This window comes from Dendrobates tinctorius, unplaced genomic scaffold (genome assembly GCF_039654945.1).
Source record: "Dendrobates tinctorius isolate UK_male_01 unplaced genomic scaffold, ASM3965494v1 ptg000070l, whole genome shotgun sequence".
NCBI classification, from domain to species: Eukaryota; Metazoa; Chordata; class Amphibia; order Anura; family Dendrobatidae; genus Dendrobates; species Dendrobates tinctorius.
This window is the reverse complement of record NW_027361738.1, coordinates 95,375,834-95,393,261: the sequence shown is the minus strand read 5'-3', so window position 1 is coordinate 95,393,261 and position 17,428 is coordinate 95,375,834. Positions and strand designations below refer to the sequence as shown.

The 17,428-nt window shown below is 42.6% G+C and overlaps 1 protein-coding gene across 3 annotated transcripts in view; it reads right to left on the bottom strand.

Moving 5' to 3' along the window:
• Positions 1–1,247: 1,247 nt before the first annotated feature.
• Positions 1,248–17,428, bottom strand: part of TSPAN13 (tetraspanin 13) — a 32,588-nt gene continuing 16,407 nt past the window's right edge. For all 3 annotated transcript variants that reach the window (XM_073582156.1, XM_073582154.1, XM_073582155.1), the window contains exons 2-6: positions 11,524–11,691; positions 7,133–7,213; positions 6,603–6,716; positions 6,223–6,333; positions 1,248–5,844 (exon numbers count right to left, since the gene is read on the bottom strand). In XM_073582156.1, the coding sequence (XP_073438257.1) occupies positions 5,770–5,844; positions 6,223–6,333; positions 6,603–6,716; positions 7,133–7,213; positions 11,524–11,691 (549 nt within the window). In that variant the 3' untranslated portion in view covers positions 1,248–5,769. The remainder of the gene's footprint in view (positions 5,845–6,222; positions 6,334–6,602; positions 6,717–7,132; positions 7,214–11,523; positions 11,692–17,428) is intronic.

The following is a 17,428-nucleotide window of genomic DNA, read 5'->3' as shown; positions in this document are numbered from 1 at the left end:
TGACGGCGCTTTGTGGATTCTTGGCTGAAATTGCCACTTCAGGAGCAGGTAATGATTAACCGCAGGCATCTTCCTATGGAATGTGGAGGGTTGAGAGCCGAGAGGTCAGAAAACTGGTCCTATATAAAAGTATTCACACCCCTTCGGAATTTTTTTTTTTCCTTAACTTGATTTCCAGTAAATTTAATATGAATTTATTAAAAAAAAAAAAAAAAAAGCTTAGTGATGGGTGTAAATACTTTTTCAATGCAGATTATGTGAGGTGTATATATTATTCTACAATGTAAAGAACTTGTATAGAGGTAGAAAAATATGGCTGCTTTCTTCTAGAAACAGTGCCACAAATGCCAATAGGTTATGTCTGGAATTGAAGATCAGCTTCATTGAAGTGAATGGCATCCAGCTGCAATACCACACACGACCTGTGTATAGTGGTGGCGCAGTTTTAGACTTTTTTTTTCATGTGTCTGTGATATCATGGAAAACAATCACATTTTTGTTTACTTCTTGACCCCACGAGTGTTCAAATCTTGGAGGCTGAAGAGGCAGCTGCTCTGGGGCCAATGGAGAAAGGGGGCCTCAATCTGCCCATACATGTCTAATGGTCCATATACTGACCACAATGGGGGTCCGACTCCTGACCAGCAGCCTCGTGGGCGTATATACGGCTCTTAGTCTGGGTCAGCAAACTGTAGAAGTAGTAAAACTTGGAGATCTGAGCCGGAGCGCTGACATTAGGTAACCGGACTCGCCGCTTGCTTTTACTATTGCCAGGAAAGGGTTTTTACCTCCTCTGTATCCCTAAGTTTTTTATTCACTGACCACTAACAGTAATCTTGAAAATTGGTAGGAACTGAAACAAAGTCTATTAAAAAGTTGGAGAACTTTTCATTTTAGGACCATTATTGACACTGACAACCCTTTGTCTAAATGCACATGTGCCGGTAGTCACGTAGTATTGGAGAACATAAGGGTATCTAGAGATTTACCCCGTGCATCCACCCCACAATATTACACAGGGCCCAATCGTAGGGAAAAGCCATGAAATACACGGTCATACTGAGATTCCGACTGGTAGCCTTATCTTCTGGCTCCGCGGGGGCGGATCCAAGGATGGAGGGACCTCCCCCGCTGTACTAAAATGACATAAGGAGTTAAAGGGGCGAGGTCTCAGGAGCCACAAATGACTTTGTGCGACCATTATAAAGGGTAAGGAGCCCAAGGAATGCAATGAAGACACGTGGCACTTACTGATTTACCTTTTATTTTATTTTTACCAGTCATTTCTGCAGTGCAAATTAGGATCTGTAACTAAAAGAAAAAAAAAAAAAAATCCATGTTCACAGCATTAAACCTGGCATAACACCCACAATAATATGTGAACTGAAATACAAAGACATAAAGAGCATGAAAAAAATACGAGAAAATAAGGGCGTGATGAGGGGGGGGGGGGGGGGTAGGTGTGATGTCCCATCATCGCCCCTCTGTCAGACCAGGCCTGGGTCACGGGACAGAATAGTGGTCTCCTATCTGCAGCCCCCCCAACCACTGTGAAACTACAACTCCCAGCAATGGTTATGCATGACGTTGTACTTCTGCAACCACAGGCTGCAGGGCAGTGATCAAGGGCATCTTGATCTGAAGTGGGGAAAACATTTGTTTTTTTTAAACATTAATCTGAACCTTCCATTATTATTAAAAAAAAAAAACAAAAAAAAAAAACAAGAAAAGCAAAAAACACAGTAAATTATTCAGAGCATTTTTCTAATTTCATTGATAATACTCCGGAGCTCCATTTCTTTAATACGCAGCACTGCTGCTTTCTCATAATTTACCACTAGAGGGCAATCTGCACACAACAGAATGTGACTAGATGCTGTTGCTGCCCCCTAGTGGCAACGACAGAAAACTGAAATTCTAAAGAAATGGAGTCTTATCAAAGTATATAAAGGAAAGCGAGCCAAAGCTTTTAGTCTGCTGCTTCACTTTAACAATAAGGCGTTTACCCTCGAGTCAGGAAACTATATAAAAGGGAATTATTTTCTACCAGACACAGCGCCATACTCGTCCTCAGGCTGAGCTTCATTCAAGTGAATGGGAATGAGTTGCAATACCTAGCCAAGCCTGAAGAAGAGAGGGGCGCCGTTTCTGTTATTAATACACTTCTGCTGCAGGCTAATGGGGTAAAATCATGGCATCAATGTAACGATAGGAACCCTAAAAAAACTTTTTACAGCTTAGGAAGTGTTTTATGACTACAGTGATGCACGTAAAATAACACAAAAAAGTAGTATCCCCTAAAAAGGAAAACAATATTCCACTCTACTTTCCCTTAATGCTACACAGGGAAGGTCGCCTGAGGTCATAGCCGTCCCTTTAAATAAGTCTTGTAAGATTTTGTCAAGAATAAGGCGATATCCTCCAAAGTAGCGTAAATGTTATCTCGTAGCTACAGGCCTTAGTAAATCAGTGCAATGTGTGTGTCTAATTCTACAGAGGTAAGTGTGGAGTACTCGGGGGGGGGGGGGGGATGTGGTAGGGGGGCTGAAGAGTCCGGAGGTGATTATTAAGGTTAGATCACATAAGGGCAGTGATGTCAGTAGGAAATAACACACAGCTTCATCTAATGCAGCTCCTCGGGGGCGGAGCCTACACAGAGCAGACAATGCAATAGGTGGAGCACAGTGTATCAGTTTTGATTAGAGTTCTTTTATCGAGGACGGAGACTTTTTTAACCCAACAGACCACAAAGAGCCCGGCCCCCTCTATTCCAGTTCATTGGTACTTAATGAGATACATAAATTAATTTACATAAATTAATTTTCACAAATTTTTGCAAATTTTGAAAAACATCATTAACAGATTCGAATAAAGCAGCAGGAACCACCAGACTGTGCCATAAAATCCAGTGATTGTCACCTGTCCTAGAAATTAGGTTATTTTACAGTATTTATTTAAAAATATATATTTTTTATGAATTTTAAAGTCAAATTAAGTATTTTGCATTTATTTTTTTTTTTTTACTCTTTACAAAAAATGAAACTGAGCCATTGAAACAAATGACACACATGAAGCAATCGTGGGCCTCTGCCGAGTGCCCTACTTTCCGGTTCTCAGCTCACAGGCGCCACCACTGTCTTATACAGGTATTACTGGGATTTTTCATTTCCTTTTGCCCACCAAGGAACAACCCACCGACCCCCAACAATACCGTATTTTTATGTGGGGTTTGCATAAATAAATAAGGTTATAGGATTGTCATCATAGGGACTACCACCAAGTAAGCAAATGCCCAGTATGGACCTCAGCAACTGAAGCTGTGACCTTGGAGGAGATCAAAAACAAGTCTGTGTACAAAGAGGAGGCAGTCCAGTGTACAGGGGCATGTACAAGTTTGGGCAAAATTTCTGTTATTGTGAACAGTTAAGCAAGTTGAAGATGAAATGATCTAAAAAGACCTAAAGTTACAGGTGACATTTGTTTTTGTTTTTTTTTGCCTAAAATACAAAGGAATTTTAGTTTCATATTTTACATTTTAATAATTACAAAAAGGAAAATGGGCCGATGCAAAAGTTTGAGCACCCTTGGAGATGTGTGTGATCAGATAACTTTCACCAAGGATTCATACCTTAATTAGCCTGTTCGGGTTATGGCTTATTCACCATCATCGTTAGGTAAGGCCAGGTGATGCAAATTTCCCGGCTTTATAAAAACCCAGCCTCCTCTAACCTTGTAACAAAAAACAGCAGCCATGGGTTCTTCTAAGCATTAAGAAATTACCATCACCAGGAACAGTGGAGGTCAAGATAAGGTCTGGAAGACCAAGCAAAATATCAGTGAGAAATGCTCGTAGGATTGCTAGAGAGGCAAAATCAGAACCCCCGCTTGACTGCAAAAGACCTTCAGAAAGATTTATCAGACTCTGGAGTTGTGGTACATTGTTCTACTATTCAGAGACACCTGCACAGATATGGCCTTCATGGAAGAGTGATCAGAAGAAAACCTCTCCTGCATCCTCACAAAATTCAGCATCAGAAGTATGAAAAAGAACATCTAAACAAGCCTGATGCATTTTGGAAACAAGTCTTGTGAACCGATGAGGTCACTAGAACTCTGTGGCCACAATGATCAAAGGTGGAGAAAAAAGGGCACATGATTTCAGGAAAAGAACATCTCGCTGACCATTAAACATGGTGGTGGATCAATTGTGCTTTGGGGTTGTGTTGCAGCCATTGGCACGGGGCACATTTCATGGGTAGAGGGAAGAATGGATTCAACGAAATTTCAACAAATTCTTGATGCAAATATAACACCATCTGTAAAAAGCTGAAGGGAGGAAGAGGAAGAGGACGGCTTCTACAAATGGATAATGATCCTAAACACACGTCACAATCCACAATAGATGAGTTCAAAGGGTGCAAGCTGAAGGTCTTACAATGGCCCTCACAGTCCCCTGATCTGAACATCATTGCTAATCTGTGGATAGACCTCAAAATATCAGAGGAAGGAAGACGCCCGAGGAATCTCACAGAACCGGAGGAATTCTCCAAGGAAGAATGGAGGAAAATCCCTCAAACAAGAAGACTGTTGTCTGGCTACAAAGGACATTTACAAGCTGCGATACTTGCAAAAGGGAGTGCTACTAGGTACTAACTATGCAGGGTGCCCACACTTTTGCCTAGACCCATTATCCTTGTAAATTTTATCATGTAAAAGATGATATATGTAGATTTTTTTTATATTTTTTTTGGCCTAAAATACAAAGGAATTTTTTTCTTCAACATTTGACCTTTTTAGAGATCATTTCATCTTCAACTTGTTTAATTATTCACAATAACAGTCATTTTGACGAGGGGTGCCAAAACCTTTACAAGCCACTGCATAGAATACAGGTCGTCCAGTGACCACTACTAGGCATGTAGGTAATAAGATCGTGGTCACAGAGGGAGGAAAAAAAACAAAAAAACAACAAATCAGTCTGTGTACCAAGAAGAGGCAGTCCAGTGTATAGCATATAGGATATCCGGCGACCACCACTGTACATCGAGGCACACGGACTATGATGGTGGTCAGAAGGGCAGAACAAAAACAAGTCTGTGCACCAAGAAGAGGCAGTCTAGTGTACAGCATACAAGACTTACAGTTACCACCGCTGTACACGGCAACTGAGACTCAAACACCCGGCACTAACCAGCTACAATATTAGTAACGGACCCGATCACCCGATCAATAGTAATCCCACCGCCTGTGTGCAGGGACAGCAGCGGATTTAGGTCTCGCCATTCACTACCGTCTCAGCACCCACTCCGGATAAATCATTTGTGGGATCCATTATGATGACATGTAAGTTACCATCCAGAAGTATTTGCCTCAGCATCTTAGAACTTGGAAGTAAATGATGGTCCACAACCCACCAATTAAACGGTAAGACCCCAAACACAAACACAGGAGGAGTGTAAATGATACCGGAATGACGACGTAACATTCAGCTAACAGATCACTGATCGCAGAAGTTGCTGATTCCTGTTTTCTTGTCATTTTATCAATAGTTACTTGTGTTTTTATCTAGTCTTCTGTGTTTTATTTCTTCCTTCGAGTTTTTTTTTTTACTTAAGCATTTTTTTTACATCCCATTTAAAAAAGGAGGGAAAAAAGGGAAAAAAATAAACTGAAAGAAGTTTAGTCCTTGAAACAAAACCAACCACAGCAATCAGAGGAGCTGTAGAGTATTCAGCACGTAAGGGAGAGTCTTAGAAAAAGGGATCTCAATCAAAGGAACGCACTGGGGTTGGCCCGAGGGTCCTTCTGGTTTCTGTATCTGTAAGTCAACCAAACGCCAAGGATCTAGAAAAAAATAAATAAATTAAAAATTAAATGGCCAAGTTCCATCAAGTTATTGTTTTTCGATACAATGTTCTGTTTATACATTTCTACACAATGGAGACGTGAATAAGTGCAGAGGCTGCTGTAATCACAGGACAAGCAGAAATAAAAGTCAGCTCCTGTTTGTGGACGGGTCACCAGGTACAGATATAATCATTAACACAAAAACGGGAAAAATAAGCTACGAGAGGGAGAAGATCATCAGATGTCTGCCGATCACAGACAAAGGGGAGGAGCTGCAACACAGCAGAGGAGCCTGGATATTTGTTTGCCTTTTCTGTGTGTGGCATCCAGCAGAACTTAGAAAACAAAACTGAACATTTTGCATAACGGACCCACCTCAGTGAAGCTGAAGAAGAAACCGATCCCCCCCACCACCTTTAAGACGTCCTCTGCATGCTCCTCGATGATAGATCCACATGTTTTACAGTTCTGAGATACAAAGCAAGCCTGGAAGGGGAAAAATACGTAAAAGAAATCATTATCCGCAATTTAGGCAGTCAGGAGATGGGGGCCCCCATCAGACACAGGCAGCGAGGGGGCCCCATCAGACACAGGCAGCGAGGGGGCCCCATCAGACACAGGCAGCGAGGGGGCCCCATCAGACACAGGCAGCGAGGGGGCCCCATCAGACACAGGCAGCGAGGGGGCCCCATCAGACACAGGCAGCGAGGGGGCCCATCAGACACAGGCAGCGAGGGGGCCCATCAGACACTTACTGCATTGCAAGTCTCGTTCTTATCGAAGTAGTGAAATCCGCAGCAGTTGAAGTTTTTCTCAATGTCGTCTTTTGCGGTCACCGTGTGGTTCCACCCAACTTCCAAAAGCTCATTCTACAGGAGAAGGGGGGGGGGGGGAAGAGATATACATGAAAATCTAGAACTATGGATTTAAAAGGGATTGTTCACTCTGTAGACCAGTTTACACTACTAGTGCGGCTGATTATAATATGATTATGAGGCTGTGTGCACACGCTGCGGATTAGGTGCGGATTCATCTGCGCAGATTTTGTAAAATCCGCAGGTGAAACCGCAGGTCAAAATTCTTTCTGCGGATTGAAAACCGCAGATAATCCGCGCGGAAAATTCCGCACCGTCTGCATTGCGGTTTTTGATTCCCATAGGGAATCATGGTACTGTACACCGCAGCAGAAACTGCTGCGGGTCCGCAGCGGCCAAAACCGCTGCGGAACCGCAGCAAAATCCGCAGCGTGTGCGCACAGCCTTAGAGATAAATCATAAATTATTACCTGCTGCTGACGGTTTAAAGCCAGAGACGCACACGACACCGAGAACTGGACGACAAACACTAAGAAGAGGATGATCATGTACTAAACATAAGTCAAGGATGGGATTCGTTGTCTATGAACTTTTTATACCACCAGGGGCACAGATAAAAGTATGTGAACCCCTTTTATTAAACCTCAAATTATCTCAACCACTAAAATGTTACAGATTTGACAATAGTCTCTGAGCTGAACCCGTCAGATGCACAGAACTCTCTGCCATCCTCGCAGTTTGCTACAATGTATCAGAGCAGGTAAAATGTATCGGTCTGAACGGATGCAACTGTAACGAGCCCTCAGCTGTGAGAGGTCTGGGGTCTGTGCAGGCTGTCAGCAATGTTTCTACCTTGGCTCTTACATTCGGGTCCAGTCCAATTATTCAGATATTTCTGTTTGTTGGAAATCATTTTTTAATGTTTCCGGCTATCAGGGGGGATGTTTTTTGTATGACAGATAGAACATTTTATGTTCTTATTCATTAAGATTTTTTTTATACATTTTTCTTTTTATGATGTCCTTCCTCTCCCCCCCCAAAAAAAAATATTAAGAAATAAATCATGACTTCTGGGGGATAAGCGATCACTTTGTAATTGAGAAGGAGCCGATCACCAATTTCATAGATTTTACTAGTTTTTCTTAAAAGCGAGAAAACAAAAACAAAAAAAAAAAACCTTAAAAGGCCTGACATGTGACCTCAGCTGTGCGAGGGTCCTGATAACATCGCCAGACCCATACATGAGCCACCGTCAGGGTAGTGGTGATAAATGACCCCTTTTGCCGTCTTTTGTGGCACACGACCTACAGCTGCTGTTATTTTTGGGGTCCCCATAGAATTCCATAGTAGAGAGGTCTATTGGCAGTCATTAAGAGGTTAAAGTACAGAAGTCCAAGATTGGAAAACCATGAATGCCTTGTTCCAATAACAGCGCCACACGTCTACAGGATGGGTCAGGTATTGCACCTCAGCTCCAATTACATAAGTCATTTTCAATACCAGACACAACCTGTGCACTGGGGGGGCGCCGTTTCCAGAAAAGAAAAGCCATATTTTGCCTAGTATAAGGTTCCAAAATAAAACTCCCACTACCCCAGAACCAGCACCCACCCCCATCGCTCTGCTGGGTGTCTCTATCCGGTGTCGGAGGAATGACTGTCTGGCAAGCCGGCGCTGTGTGCATTGTACCTGCAGCTGCTCCCACTAACCAAACAGCGCGACACAATGACAAGGTGACTCAGGGCCGCACCTCACGCCCGCGCTGCCCGGGGCCAGTCACAACACGCTGCATTATATATTGTAACCAGTCCCACGTGCTGGAAACAGTCTCTGTGGGATTTCCATAAATGTTCTTTGTAGCAGATATTGCGGTATTGTCTGAAAGTGTAACAATATATACACAGCAGCATCATACCGCCACACAGTGCACACCACAGGGGTTAAAGGGTAAAAGCTTAATGGGGCGCCCCAGTATTAAATGATGATGTATCCCAGGACAATGCCATGAATGGATCAGCCATAGGGGTGAGACCTGAGATCCACATGATCCTAAAAGTGGAGGAAATCCCCGGGCTGGTGTAGTACTGCATCACATTGTTTGCTTAGCGGCTCTGTAGGTAGCACCCCGTCTACACGGACAAAGCCCCCCGAGCTCATAAATACTGGGAGCAGCACCAAAAGACTTATTTTATAAGAAACTGCAACTGAGGGGGTCAAAACCTTTAAGTCCAGGGTTGCTGGATGCAAAAATAAAAATAATCACTTGCAACCACCACTAGGGGGAGCGCACTACATACATATTTATACAACCACCACTAGAGGGAGCTCACTACATACAGATTTATACAGCCACCACTAGGAGGAGCGCACTACATACAGATTTATACAGTCACCACTAGGAGGAGCGCACTACATACAGATTTATACAGTCATCACTAGGGATGCTCACTACATACAGATTTATACAGTCACCACTAGGGGGAGCTCACTACATATACAGATTATACAGCCATCACTAGGGGGAGCTCACTACATACAGATTTATACAGTCACCACTAGGGGGAGCTCACTACATACAGATTTATACAGCCACCACTAGGGGGTGAACTCACTACATACAGATTTATACAGCCACCACTAGGAGGAGCTCACTACATACAGATTTATACAGTCATCACTAGGGATGCTCACTACATACAGATTTATACAGTCACCACTAGGGGGAGCTCACTACATATACAGATTATACAGCCATCACTAGGGGGAGCTCACTACATACAGATTTATACAGCCACCACTAGGAGGAGCGCACTACATACAGATTTATACAGCCACCACTAGGAGGAGCGCACTACATACAGATTTATACAGTCATCACTAGGGATGCTCACTACATACAGATTTATACAGTCACCACTAGGGGGAGCTCACTACATATACAGATTATACAGCCATCACTAGGAGGAGCTCACTACATACAGATTTATACAGTCACCACTAGGGGGAGCCCACTACATACAGATTTATACAGCCACCACTAGGGGGTGAACTCACTACATACAGATTTATACAGCCACCACTCGGGGGAGCTCACTACATACAGATTTATACAGCCACCACTAGGAGGAGCTCATTACATACAGATTTAAACAGTCACCACTAGAGGGAGCTCACTACATACAGATTTATACAGCCACCACTAGGGGGTGAACTCACTACATACAGATTTATACAGCCACCACTCGGGGGAGCTCACTACATACAGATTTATACAGCCACCACTAGGAGGAGCTCATTACATACAGATTTAAACAGTCACCACTAGAGGGAGCTCACTACATACAGATTTATACAGCCACCACTAGGGGGTGAACTCACTACATACAGATTTATACAGCCACAACTAGAGGGAGCTCACTACATACAGACTTATACAGCCACCACTAAGGGGAAATCAAAACATTCAATTTGTTATAGATCCTATTGTGCTCTTAGTGTCCCCTAGTGGCAGATGCAGTTAGTATGTTGAAAAAGTCTCCATATCCCGTGAACTTTTCCACATTACTACACTAAACTTAAATGTATTTTATTTGTATTTTATGCGATACCAACACAAAGTAACAAGTATCGGTGATGTGTAAAAGAAATGTATTTTTTTTTTTTTTTTTTTATTATAAATCTGAAAACTGTGACATGCATTTGCATTCAGCCCCTGAGCCAATACTTTATAGACCTCCTTCTGCTGCAATCACTGCTGCTGCCTTTTGGGGTCTGGCTCTACCAGCTTTGCACATATAGAGGTGACATTTTGCCCCTTTTTCTTTACACACTTGCTCATTGAGAAGAGATGAAGATGTCTGTGATCAGTAATTTTCACGTCTTGTCACAGATTCTCTGTGATTTGGGTCTGGACGGTGACTGTGCCTTTCGCACACAAGAATATGCTTTGATCTTAACCCTCCATTGTGGCTCTAGCAGGATGTTGAGGGTCATTGTCCTGCTGGAAGGAGAACCTACGCCCCAGTCTCAGGTGTTTTGCAGCCTCTATCAGGTTTTCCTCCAGTATTTCCCTGTATTTAGCTCCATCCATCTTCACATCACCTCTGACGAGCTTCCCTGCCCCTGCTGAAGAAAAGCCTCCCCACAGCAGGATGTTGCCACCACCATGGGTGATGGCGGGGATGTTGTTTTCAGGGTGATGTGCAGTGTTAGTTTTCCACCACACATAGTGTTTTGCATTTAGCCCCAAAAGTTCTCCTTTGATCTCATCTGACCAGAGCCGCCCCTTCTTCCACATGCTCGCTGCTTCTCCTACATGGCATCTGGAAAAAGCGGCTTGAGCCATTTTGCAAAGAAGAAGGGGCAAAAATTTCAGACTATAAATGTGCAAAGCTGGTAGAGACTGCCCCAATTGACTGCAGCAGTAATTGCAGTGGAAAGTGGTGATACAAGTATTAGACTGCAGGGGGATGAATACAAATGCACGGCAGTTTTTATTTTTTATATTTTTAATATAATTAGAAAACCAAGTAACATTTCACTTACACTCTGTAAATACTTACTACTTTGTGTCGGTATCACATAAAATCCCAATAAAATATATTTAAGCTTGTGGGTGTAATGTAAAAAAAAAGTGGAAAAGTTCACGGGGTGTGAAGACTTTTTATGGCAGAGTACAGTCATTGGCTTCAGTGAATATTACATTCCGATAACGCAACTGAGTCATTGAGAATCACCTGTAACCTTAGGATTTAGGTCGACACCTTGGTTGCAGAATTTCCTGACACTGCATCTGTTATCGATACTGACGCTATAAAGTTCACACGTTACGAAACATATGAACGTGGAAGTGAAAGGATACAAAGAACAGTAACACCTGGTGATGTTTAATGGCTCCAATTAACCCTATGAGGGCAATGAGGAACAGGATGATCCCGACACCAACAGCGACCCCGACCACTCGCAGGCTGGAGATGAGCCCAAACTCAATCCCCCAGGCGGCAACGCCAATCAGCAGAAGGCTGACCATCTGGAAAAGAGCAGAGAGCGTTATCTATGTCAGTGTAAAAGAGCAGAACACTTATTAGGAATCCTGAATGGTAAGATATGTAGCACTATAAAGAAGGGAGGATAGATGCATCACTGCTTAAAGGGGTTATCCTGCACTCAAAAGCCATCCCCTATTCTCACGAGGTCCTACTACTATTGGGGATCACATTGACTGAACGGAGTGGCACTACGACTCCATACAAAGTCCATGAACCTGGCGAAGACAGTCGAATGTTGAACTTGGTTTTCTTCATCTTGAGGACTGGTCACAGGTTCCTTTAGTGCGAAAACACATTTATCCAGGTATATATGTCATTTAGAAGTCTAAGAGTCATACATCTTTCTAAAAGCAGGTATACAAGAGAATTTACATTTTTTAGAACTTTACCCATCTTGGAAGACCTCAGCCAAGCACTTAAAGGGAAGCGGTCACCCATATTTAGTGATATCATGTAAAGATGTCACCCAATTGTGCGTCCCATAAGGATTCTATTAGGACTTTTGATTCCCCCCCGATCCCGCACCTTTGATTCACAAATACCTTTTTTTATCTTGTTGGGGGATGTATGGAAATCACCGCGGTCCGGGGCAATTGTGCATCCGATAAGGGACGCACAATTAGGTGATATCTTTACATGATATCACTAAATATGGGTGACAGATTCCCTTTAAATACCTTCCGTTACATTATACAGCCTTAGGAGGAGCTATATTCATGACTCTAGTTAATATAATGTAACAAAAGGCTTCTTAATGTAACAGAAATCATAAAATACATAACCGGTTCCGTTATTATTACGTCAGTGATAAGGACGGCGTCTCACCTGGCTCGGCCCCGTGTCCTGGATGACCACATACGTGACTCCGGGATTCTGCGCTCGCAGTATGACATCGGCTCCCCATATATTCGCTTTTGCGATCTAGTAATATTGGGGTTATCTGTATGAACAACTCAATTTCTTGGCTTTGAGCCGAGGCTGCATCCAGGCTAGAAAACTCCCCGGCAATCACACAATCCCAATCCCGTCCTGTTAGTTTTGTAACATTGTATCTGGGGATCAGACAGTAACTCACTGAGTATTGTCTAGACTTGATGCAAAAAAAAGAAAACCCCCAGAAACCCAGATGGGACCTCAATGTCGCACTACCCGATTGTCACGCCAACATTGAAATAAGACTTCTTGCAGTTGAGGGTTTAAGTTACAGATTTTAAGCCTATAGGTATAAACCTGCACGTAACCTGTTCACTCACAGAGGAGTATTAAAAACTTTTCGGAACTTTCCATTGCACAAACTGATATTTCCTCTTAGAGATGTTTCAACAATGAAATGTCAAAAATCGCAATGACACATTCAGCTCTGCTTCATCAGTCCTGAACGTATGCGGAAATAAAAAAAAAAAAGTAAAAACGTTCTTGTTTCCTGGTCTTGTCCAGCGCCGAGTGATGGAATGCTGGGATCGAGTACATTACGTGGCTGGAGAGGATGTCCTCTTCCCTGCAGACATTTCCAGAATTTCCTCTGGAAGAGGATAAAAGAGGGACCAGTAACGACCCTAAGAGACGCAGTAGTAACAGTCCTGCAGTAACAGCAAAGTGGATCCTTACCGCAACCGTATGGTTTATTCAAAAATCTCAAACATTGTGTAAACAGCTCCTATGCCGGACTATGTGTTGCCATGGTGACAGACTACACACCTTGCGTAGTCAGATCCTGCTGTCATTTGTTATGTAATAGAAGAGGGGGAAGTGGGATTGGAAAAACAAGACGACAAAATTAGACTACAGTTTTTTGTAGTTTGCACATGAGCTGTAGCCACAACACAGGAGGAGTTTTTTTTTTTTTTGAAATCTGCATCATTGTACATCTGTTGCAGAAAGTTGTAAAAGTATAAACATCCTTTAATTAAGAAAACATAATGAATAACTATACAAGTCATTTTTACTTCCTTTGTTCTACAGGATGTTTTATCCTCCATTCATACAAAGCTAAAATCAGAATTCTGCTGCTACCAGGGAATTGTCTTGTCTGACATTACAGCTCCCATAACGACTCCGACATAAAGCACATACGGGTCAAAGGCAGAATCAACTGTCTCTTTGGGTGTGAATGGAGAACATTTACATCTAGATCAGTACCAGATAAGGAAAGAAGTGTGAAAAGTTGCCATAAAAAAAGTGAAGTTCCCCTTTATGGTGAAGATTCCTTGATGGAAACATAGTTGCAATCTCTATTTACTGACAAATGTTCTCATATTGACAAATATAATAAATCAGAGGCAAATCTCATCCCTGTGGCCAGAGAGAGGGCAGATAGTGCAAAAAGTTCTGAAAGGGAAATGGACCCCGAAATAGCATAATCCAGCTCATTCCTGTCCGTCAGGGACAATAGACGGTTGTGTCTGAACCCGGAATTACAGCACAATAAAAGCAGCAGCTTAGTCACCGTCTTCCTTCACAAAGGTCATCGGAGGCCTGATCTGCTGCAAATGCCACATTCTGCATAAATACCAAAAAGAAGAAGAAAACAAAAAAAAATCATGTGTCATCACATGTCGCCCTTAGCCATCCTCTTTCACTCAGCTTTATACGGATCCTGAAATGCAAATCTGAGCAGGGAACGTATCACTGCATGACTAAGCAACTCTGCTACTCAGGACTCTAGGAAAGCCGAGTGAATAAATATAATGGCCACACAAATTGGCAGACAGTCCAATAGCTTCTCATACTGCACTATTCCACCTGCTTTGGAGGTTTTAGTGGCCCCCTAACTTCCTGGGCCCCACAGGTTGCACTGATGACATGGCCGCCCTTGGGCCACACAGCGCTTAAAGTTGATGTAAGAGAAAGCTGTCTAACATTTAAGAAGCAAATATGACTAATGATACTGTAAATTATAAAAGAAATAGGCCCGATGCCATCGCATCGGGAGCGTGGTGAAATTTAGACGTCACCGCTATTCCCCACGCAGGCGCCGTAACAGCCGCGTCATTACCGCGCATGCACAGGTAGAGCATGCAGTTGTGGCTGCTACTGCGCATGCGCGGGAATAGCGGTGACGTGAATGTCACTTGCACAGGCGCAGTTTGCGGCCTTGCGGCGCATGCGTAGTAACGACGCGGCTGTTACTGCGCCAGCTTGGGAATAGCGGAAACGTGTACTGTATGTCACTTGCACAGGGAGGGCCATGAGCTGCGCCTGCGCAAGTGACACTGCCGCGGTGCCTTATGGGATTCGGGTCTAATATAGAGTCACTGCACACGTGGAATTTCTGCAAAAGTGGGATATTTTTATTTGACGGTGAAGAAGCGACAACTTTTTTGACGTTTCGGCCTCACAACGGCCTTAATCATACAGTTGCTGCAAAAATAAAATATATACAGTCAAAATCAAAGACATATATACAATAAAAACAAAACAAACAGATTGTGGAATAAGAATCTCATAGAAGTACACATGTAATCATTCTTTTGTATACATATTTATATATAAAATGTTTTCTTTCAAGGCAACTTGTTTTTGGCATATTTGCATTATTGTGGATCCTCAGGAATCAGGACTACCTGCCACAAAGGTATCCTATTTCCCCATATACAATAAGCCACTTCTATATCTCATTGTTCTACATATTATATATCTATATATGTTTTATACGGACATACATAGCTCCCCTTTTTTTTTTACAATTTGATCATACTATAATGAGAATATTCTCCTCAAGAACCAATGTCTCTGACCCTAGAGTTGTTTCAACTCTTATAACAGACTGCACTCCCCTATCCAAGATATACCATATCAACCACACCACACTGTTTATACCCTACGGTTTAGATAATATCCTACTCAAATAATCATTCTGATACTGAGATCGCATGCATATTTTATTTCTTTTGACATCATAACCAGTATACCATACTTTTTGAGCCCATCTAACTATACCTCCATTCAACTTCCACCTACAGGATAACCCATTGACTCTTAAAACATTTCCTAGCAGTGAAACTATTCACCCGGTGACTACAACCTCTATTCTCTAAAAGGGGTATGATTACAATATTTCTTCTATATAGTCATTTTTTTTTCTACCACCATGCCTTCTTTTTCCTAAATTCTTGTCTTAAAAATGTCTCCATACTTTCTAAATGATCATTCGGCATGTGACTCTAATTATGTACTTCTATGAGATACTTATTCCACAACCTGTTTTTTATGTTTTGTTTTTATTGTATATATGTCTTTGATTTTGACTGTATATATTTTATATTTGCAGCGACTATATGATTAAGGCCGTTGTGAGGCCGAAACGTCAAAAAAGTTGTTGCTTCTTCACCGTCAAATAAAAACATCCCACTTTTGCAGAAATTCCACATGTGCAGTGACTCTATATTAGACTTATGCTAGCGGGACCACCGGTTCCCTTTTCACTAGCACCGTATATTCACATTTTTTTAGTCGAGTGCTAACCATCTCTATTATCCGTTATGGGATTTGGGGACAGCGGCCGGAAGTCCCAACAGGCAAGAAAAAAAATGAAATATTAAAATTAAAATATTAAAATTATAATTAAAATTATAATTAATATTAAAATTAAATATAAATCTGCTTTGCGATCCTGTCGCCTAAGAAAGCTGGGCAACTACCTATTAGGGTTCATGCACATGTCAGTTTTTCCAGTACAAGTTCTATCAGCCGCTTCCTCCTCCTCTCACCTTCCCCTTACTGTTGGGGTTCCTCAAGGATCGGTTCTAGGCCCCCTCCTCTTCTCCTTGTACACTGCCCCTATTGGTCAAACAATCAGTAGATTTGGTTTCCAGTACCATCTCTATGCTGATGACAGCCAATTATACGCTTCTTCTCCTGACATCACGCCAGCCTTTCTAGAAAACACCGGCGATTGTCTAAACGCTGTGTCTAATATCATGTCCTCACTATATCTGAAACTGAACCTGTCAAAGACTGAACTCCTTGTGTTTCCTCCCTCTACTAATGTACCTATACCCGACATTGCTATTTCCGTGTGTGGTTCCATTATTACTCCCCAGCAACAGGCCCGCTGTCTTGGGGTCATACTTGATTCCGAGCTTTCCTTTGCCCCCCACATTCGATCACTGGCTCGCTCTTGTCATCTGCACCTCAAAAACATTTTTAGAATTCGACCTTTTCTTACTTTTGACTCCACAAAAACTCTTACTGTTTCTCTTATTCATTCTCGTCTCGACTATTGTAACTCTCTTCTAATCGGTCTCCCTCTTACCAAACTCTCCCCTCTCCAATCTGTCTTGAATGCTGCAGCCAGGATCATATTCCTCGCCAATCGTTACACCGATGCCTCTACCTTGTGCCAGTCATTACACTGGCTACCCATCCACTCCAGAATTCAGTATAAACTTATTACCCTCACCCACAAAGCCCTCCATGGCTCAGCACCACCCTACATCTCCTCCCTTGTTTCAGTGTACCACCCTACCCGCGCCCTCCGTTCTGCTGATGACCTGAGGTTAGCATCCTCAATAATCAGAACCTCCCACTCCCGTCTCCAAGACTTTACACGTGCTGCGCCAATTCTTTGGAATGCACTTCCCAGGTTTAATACGATTAGTCCCCAATCCCCACAATTTTAAGCGTGCCCTGAAAAAGCATTTATTCAGACTGGCCTACCGCTTCAACACATTAACCTAATCTATCCCTGTGTGGCACAGCCAAAAGTTTTACCATAAC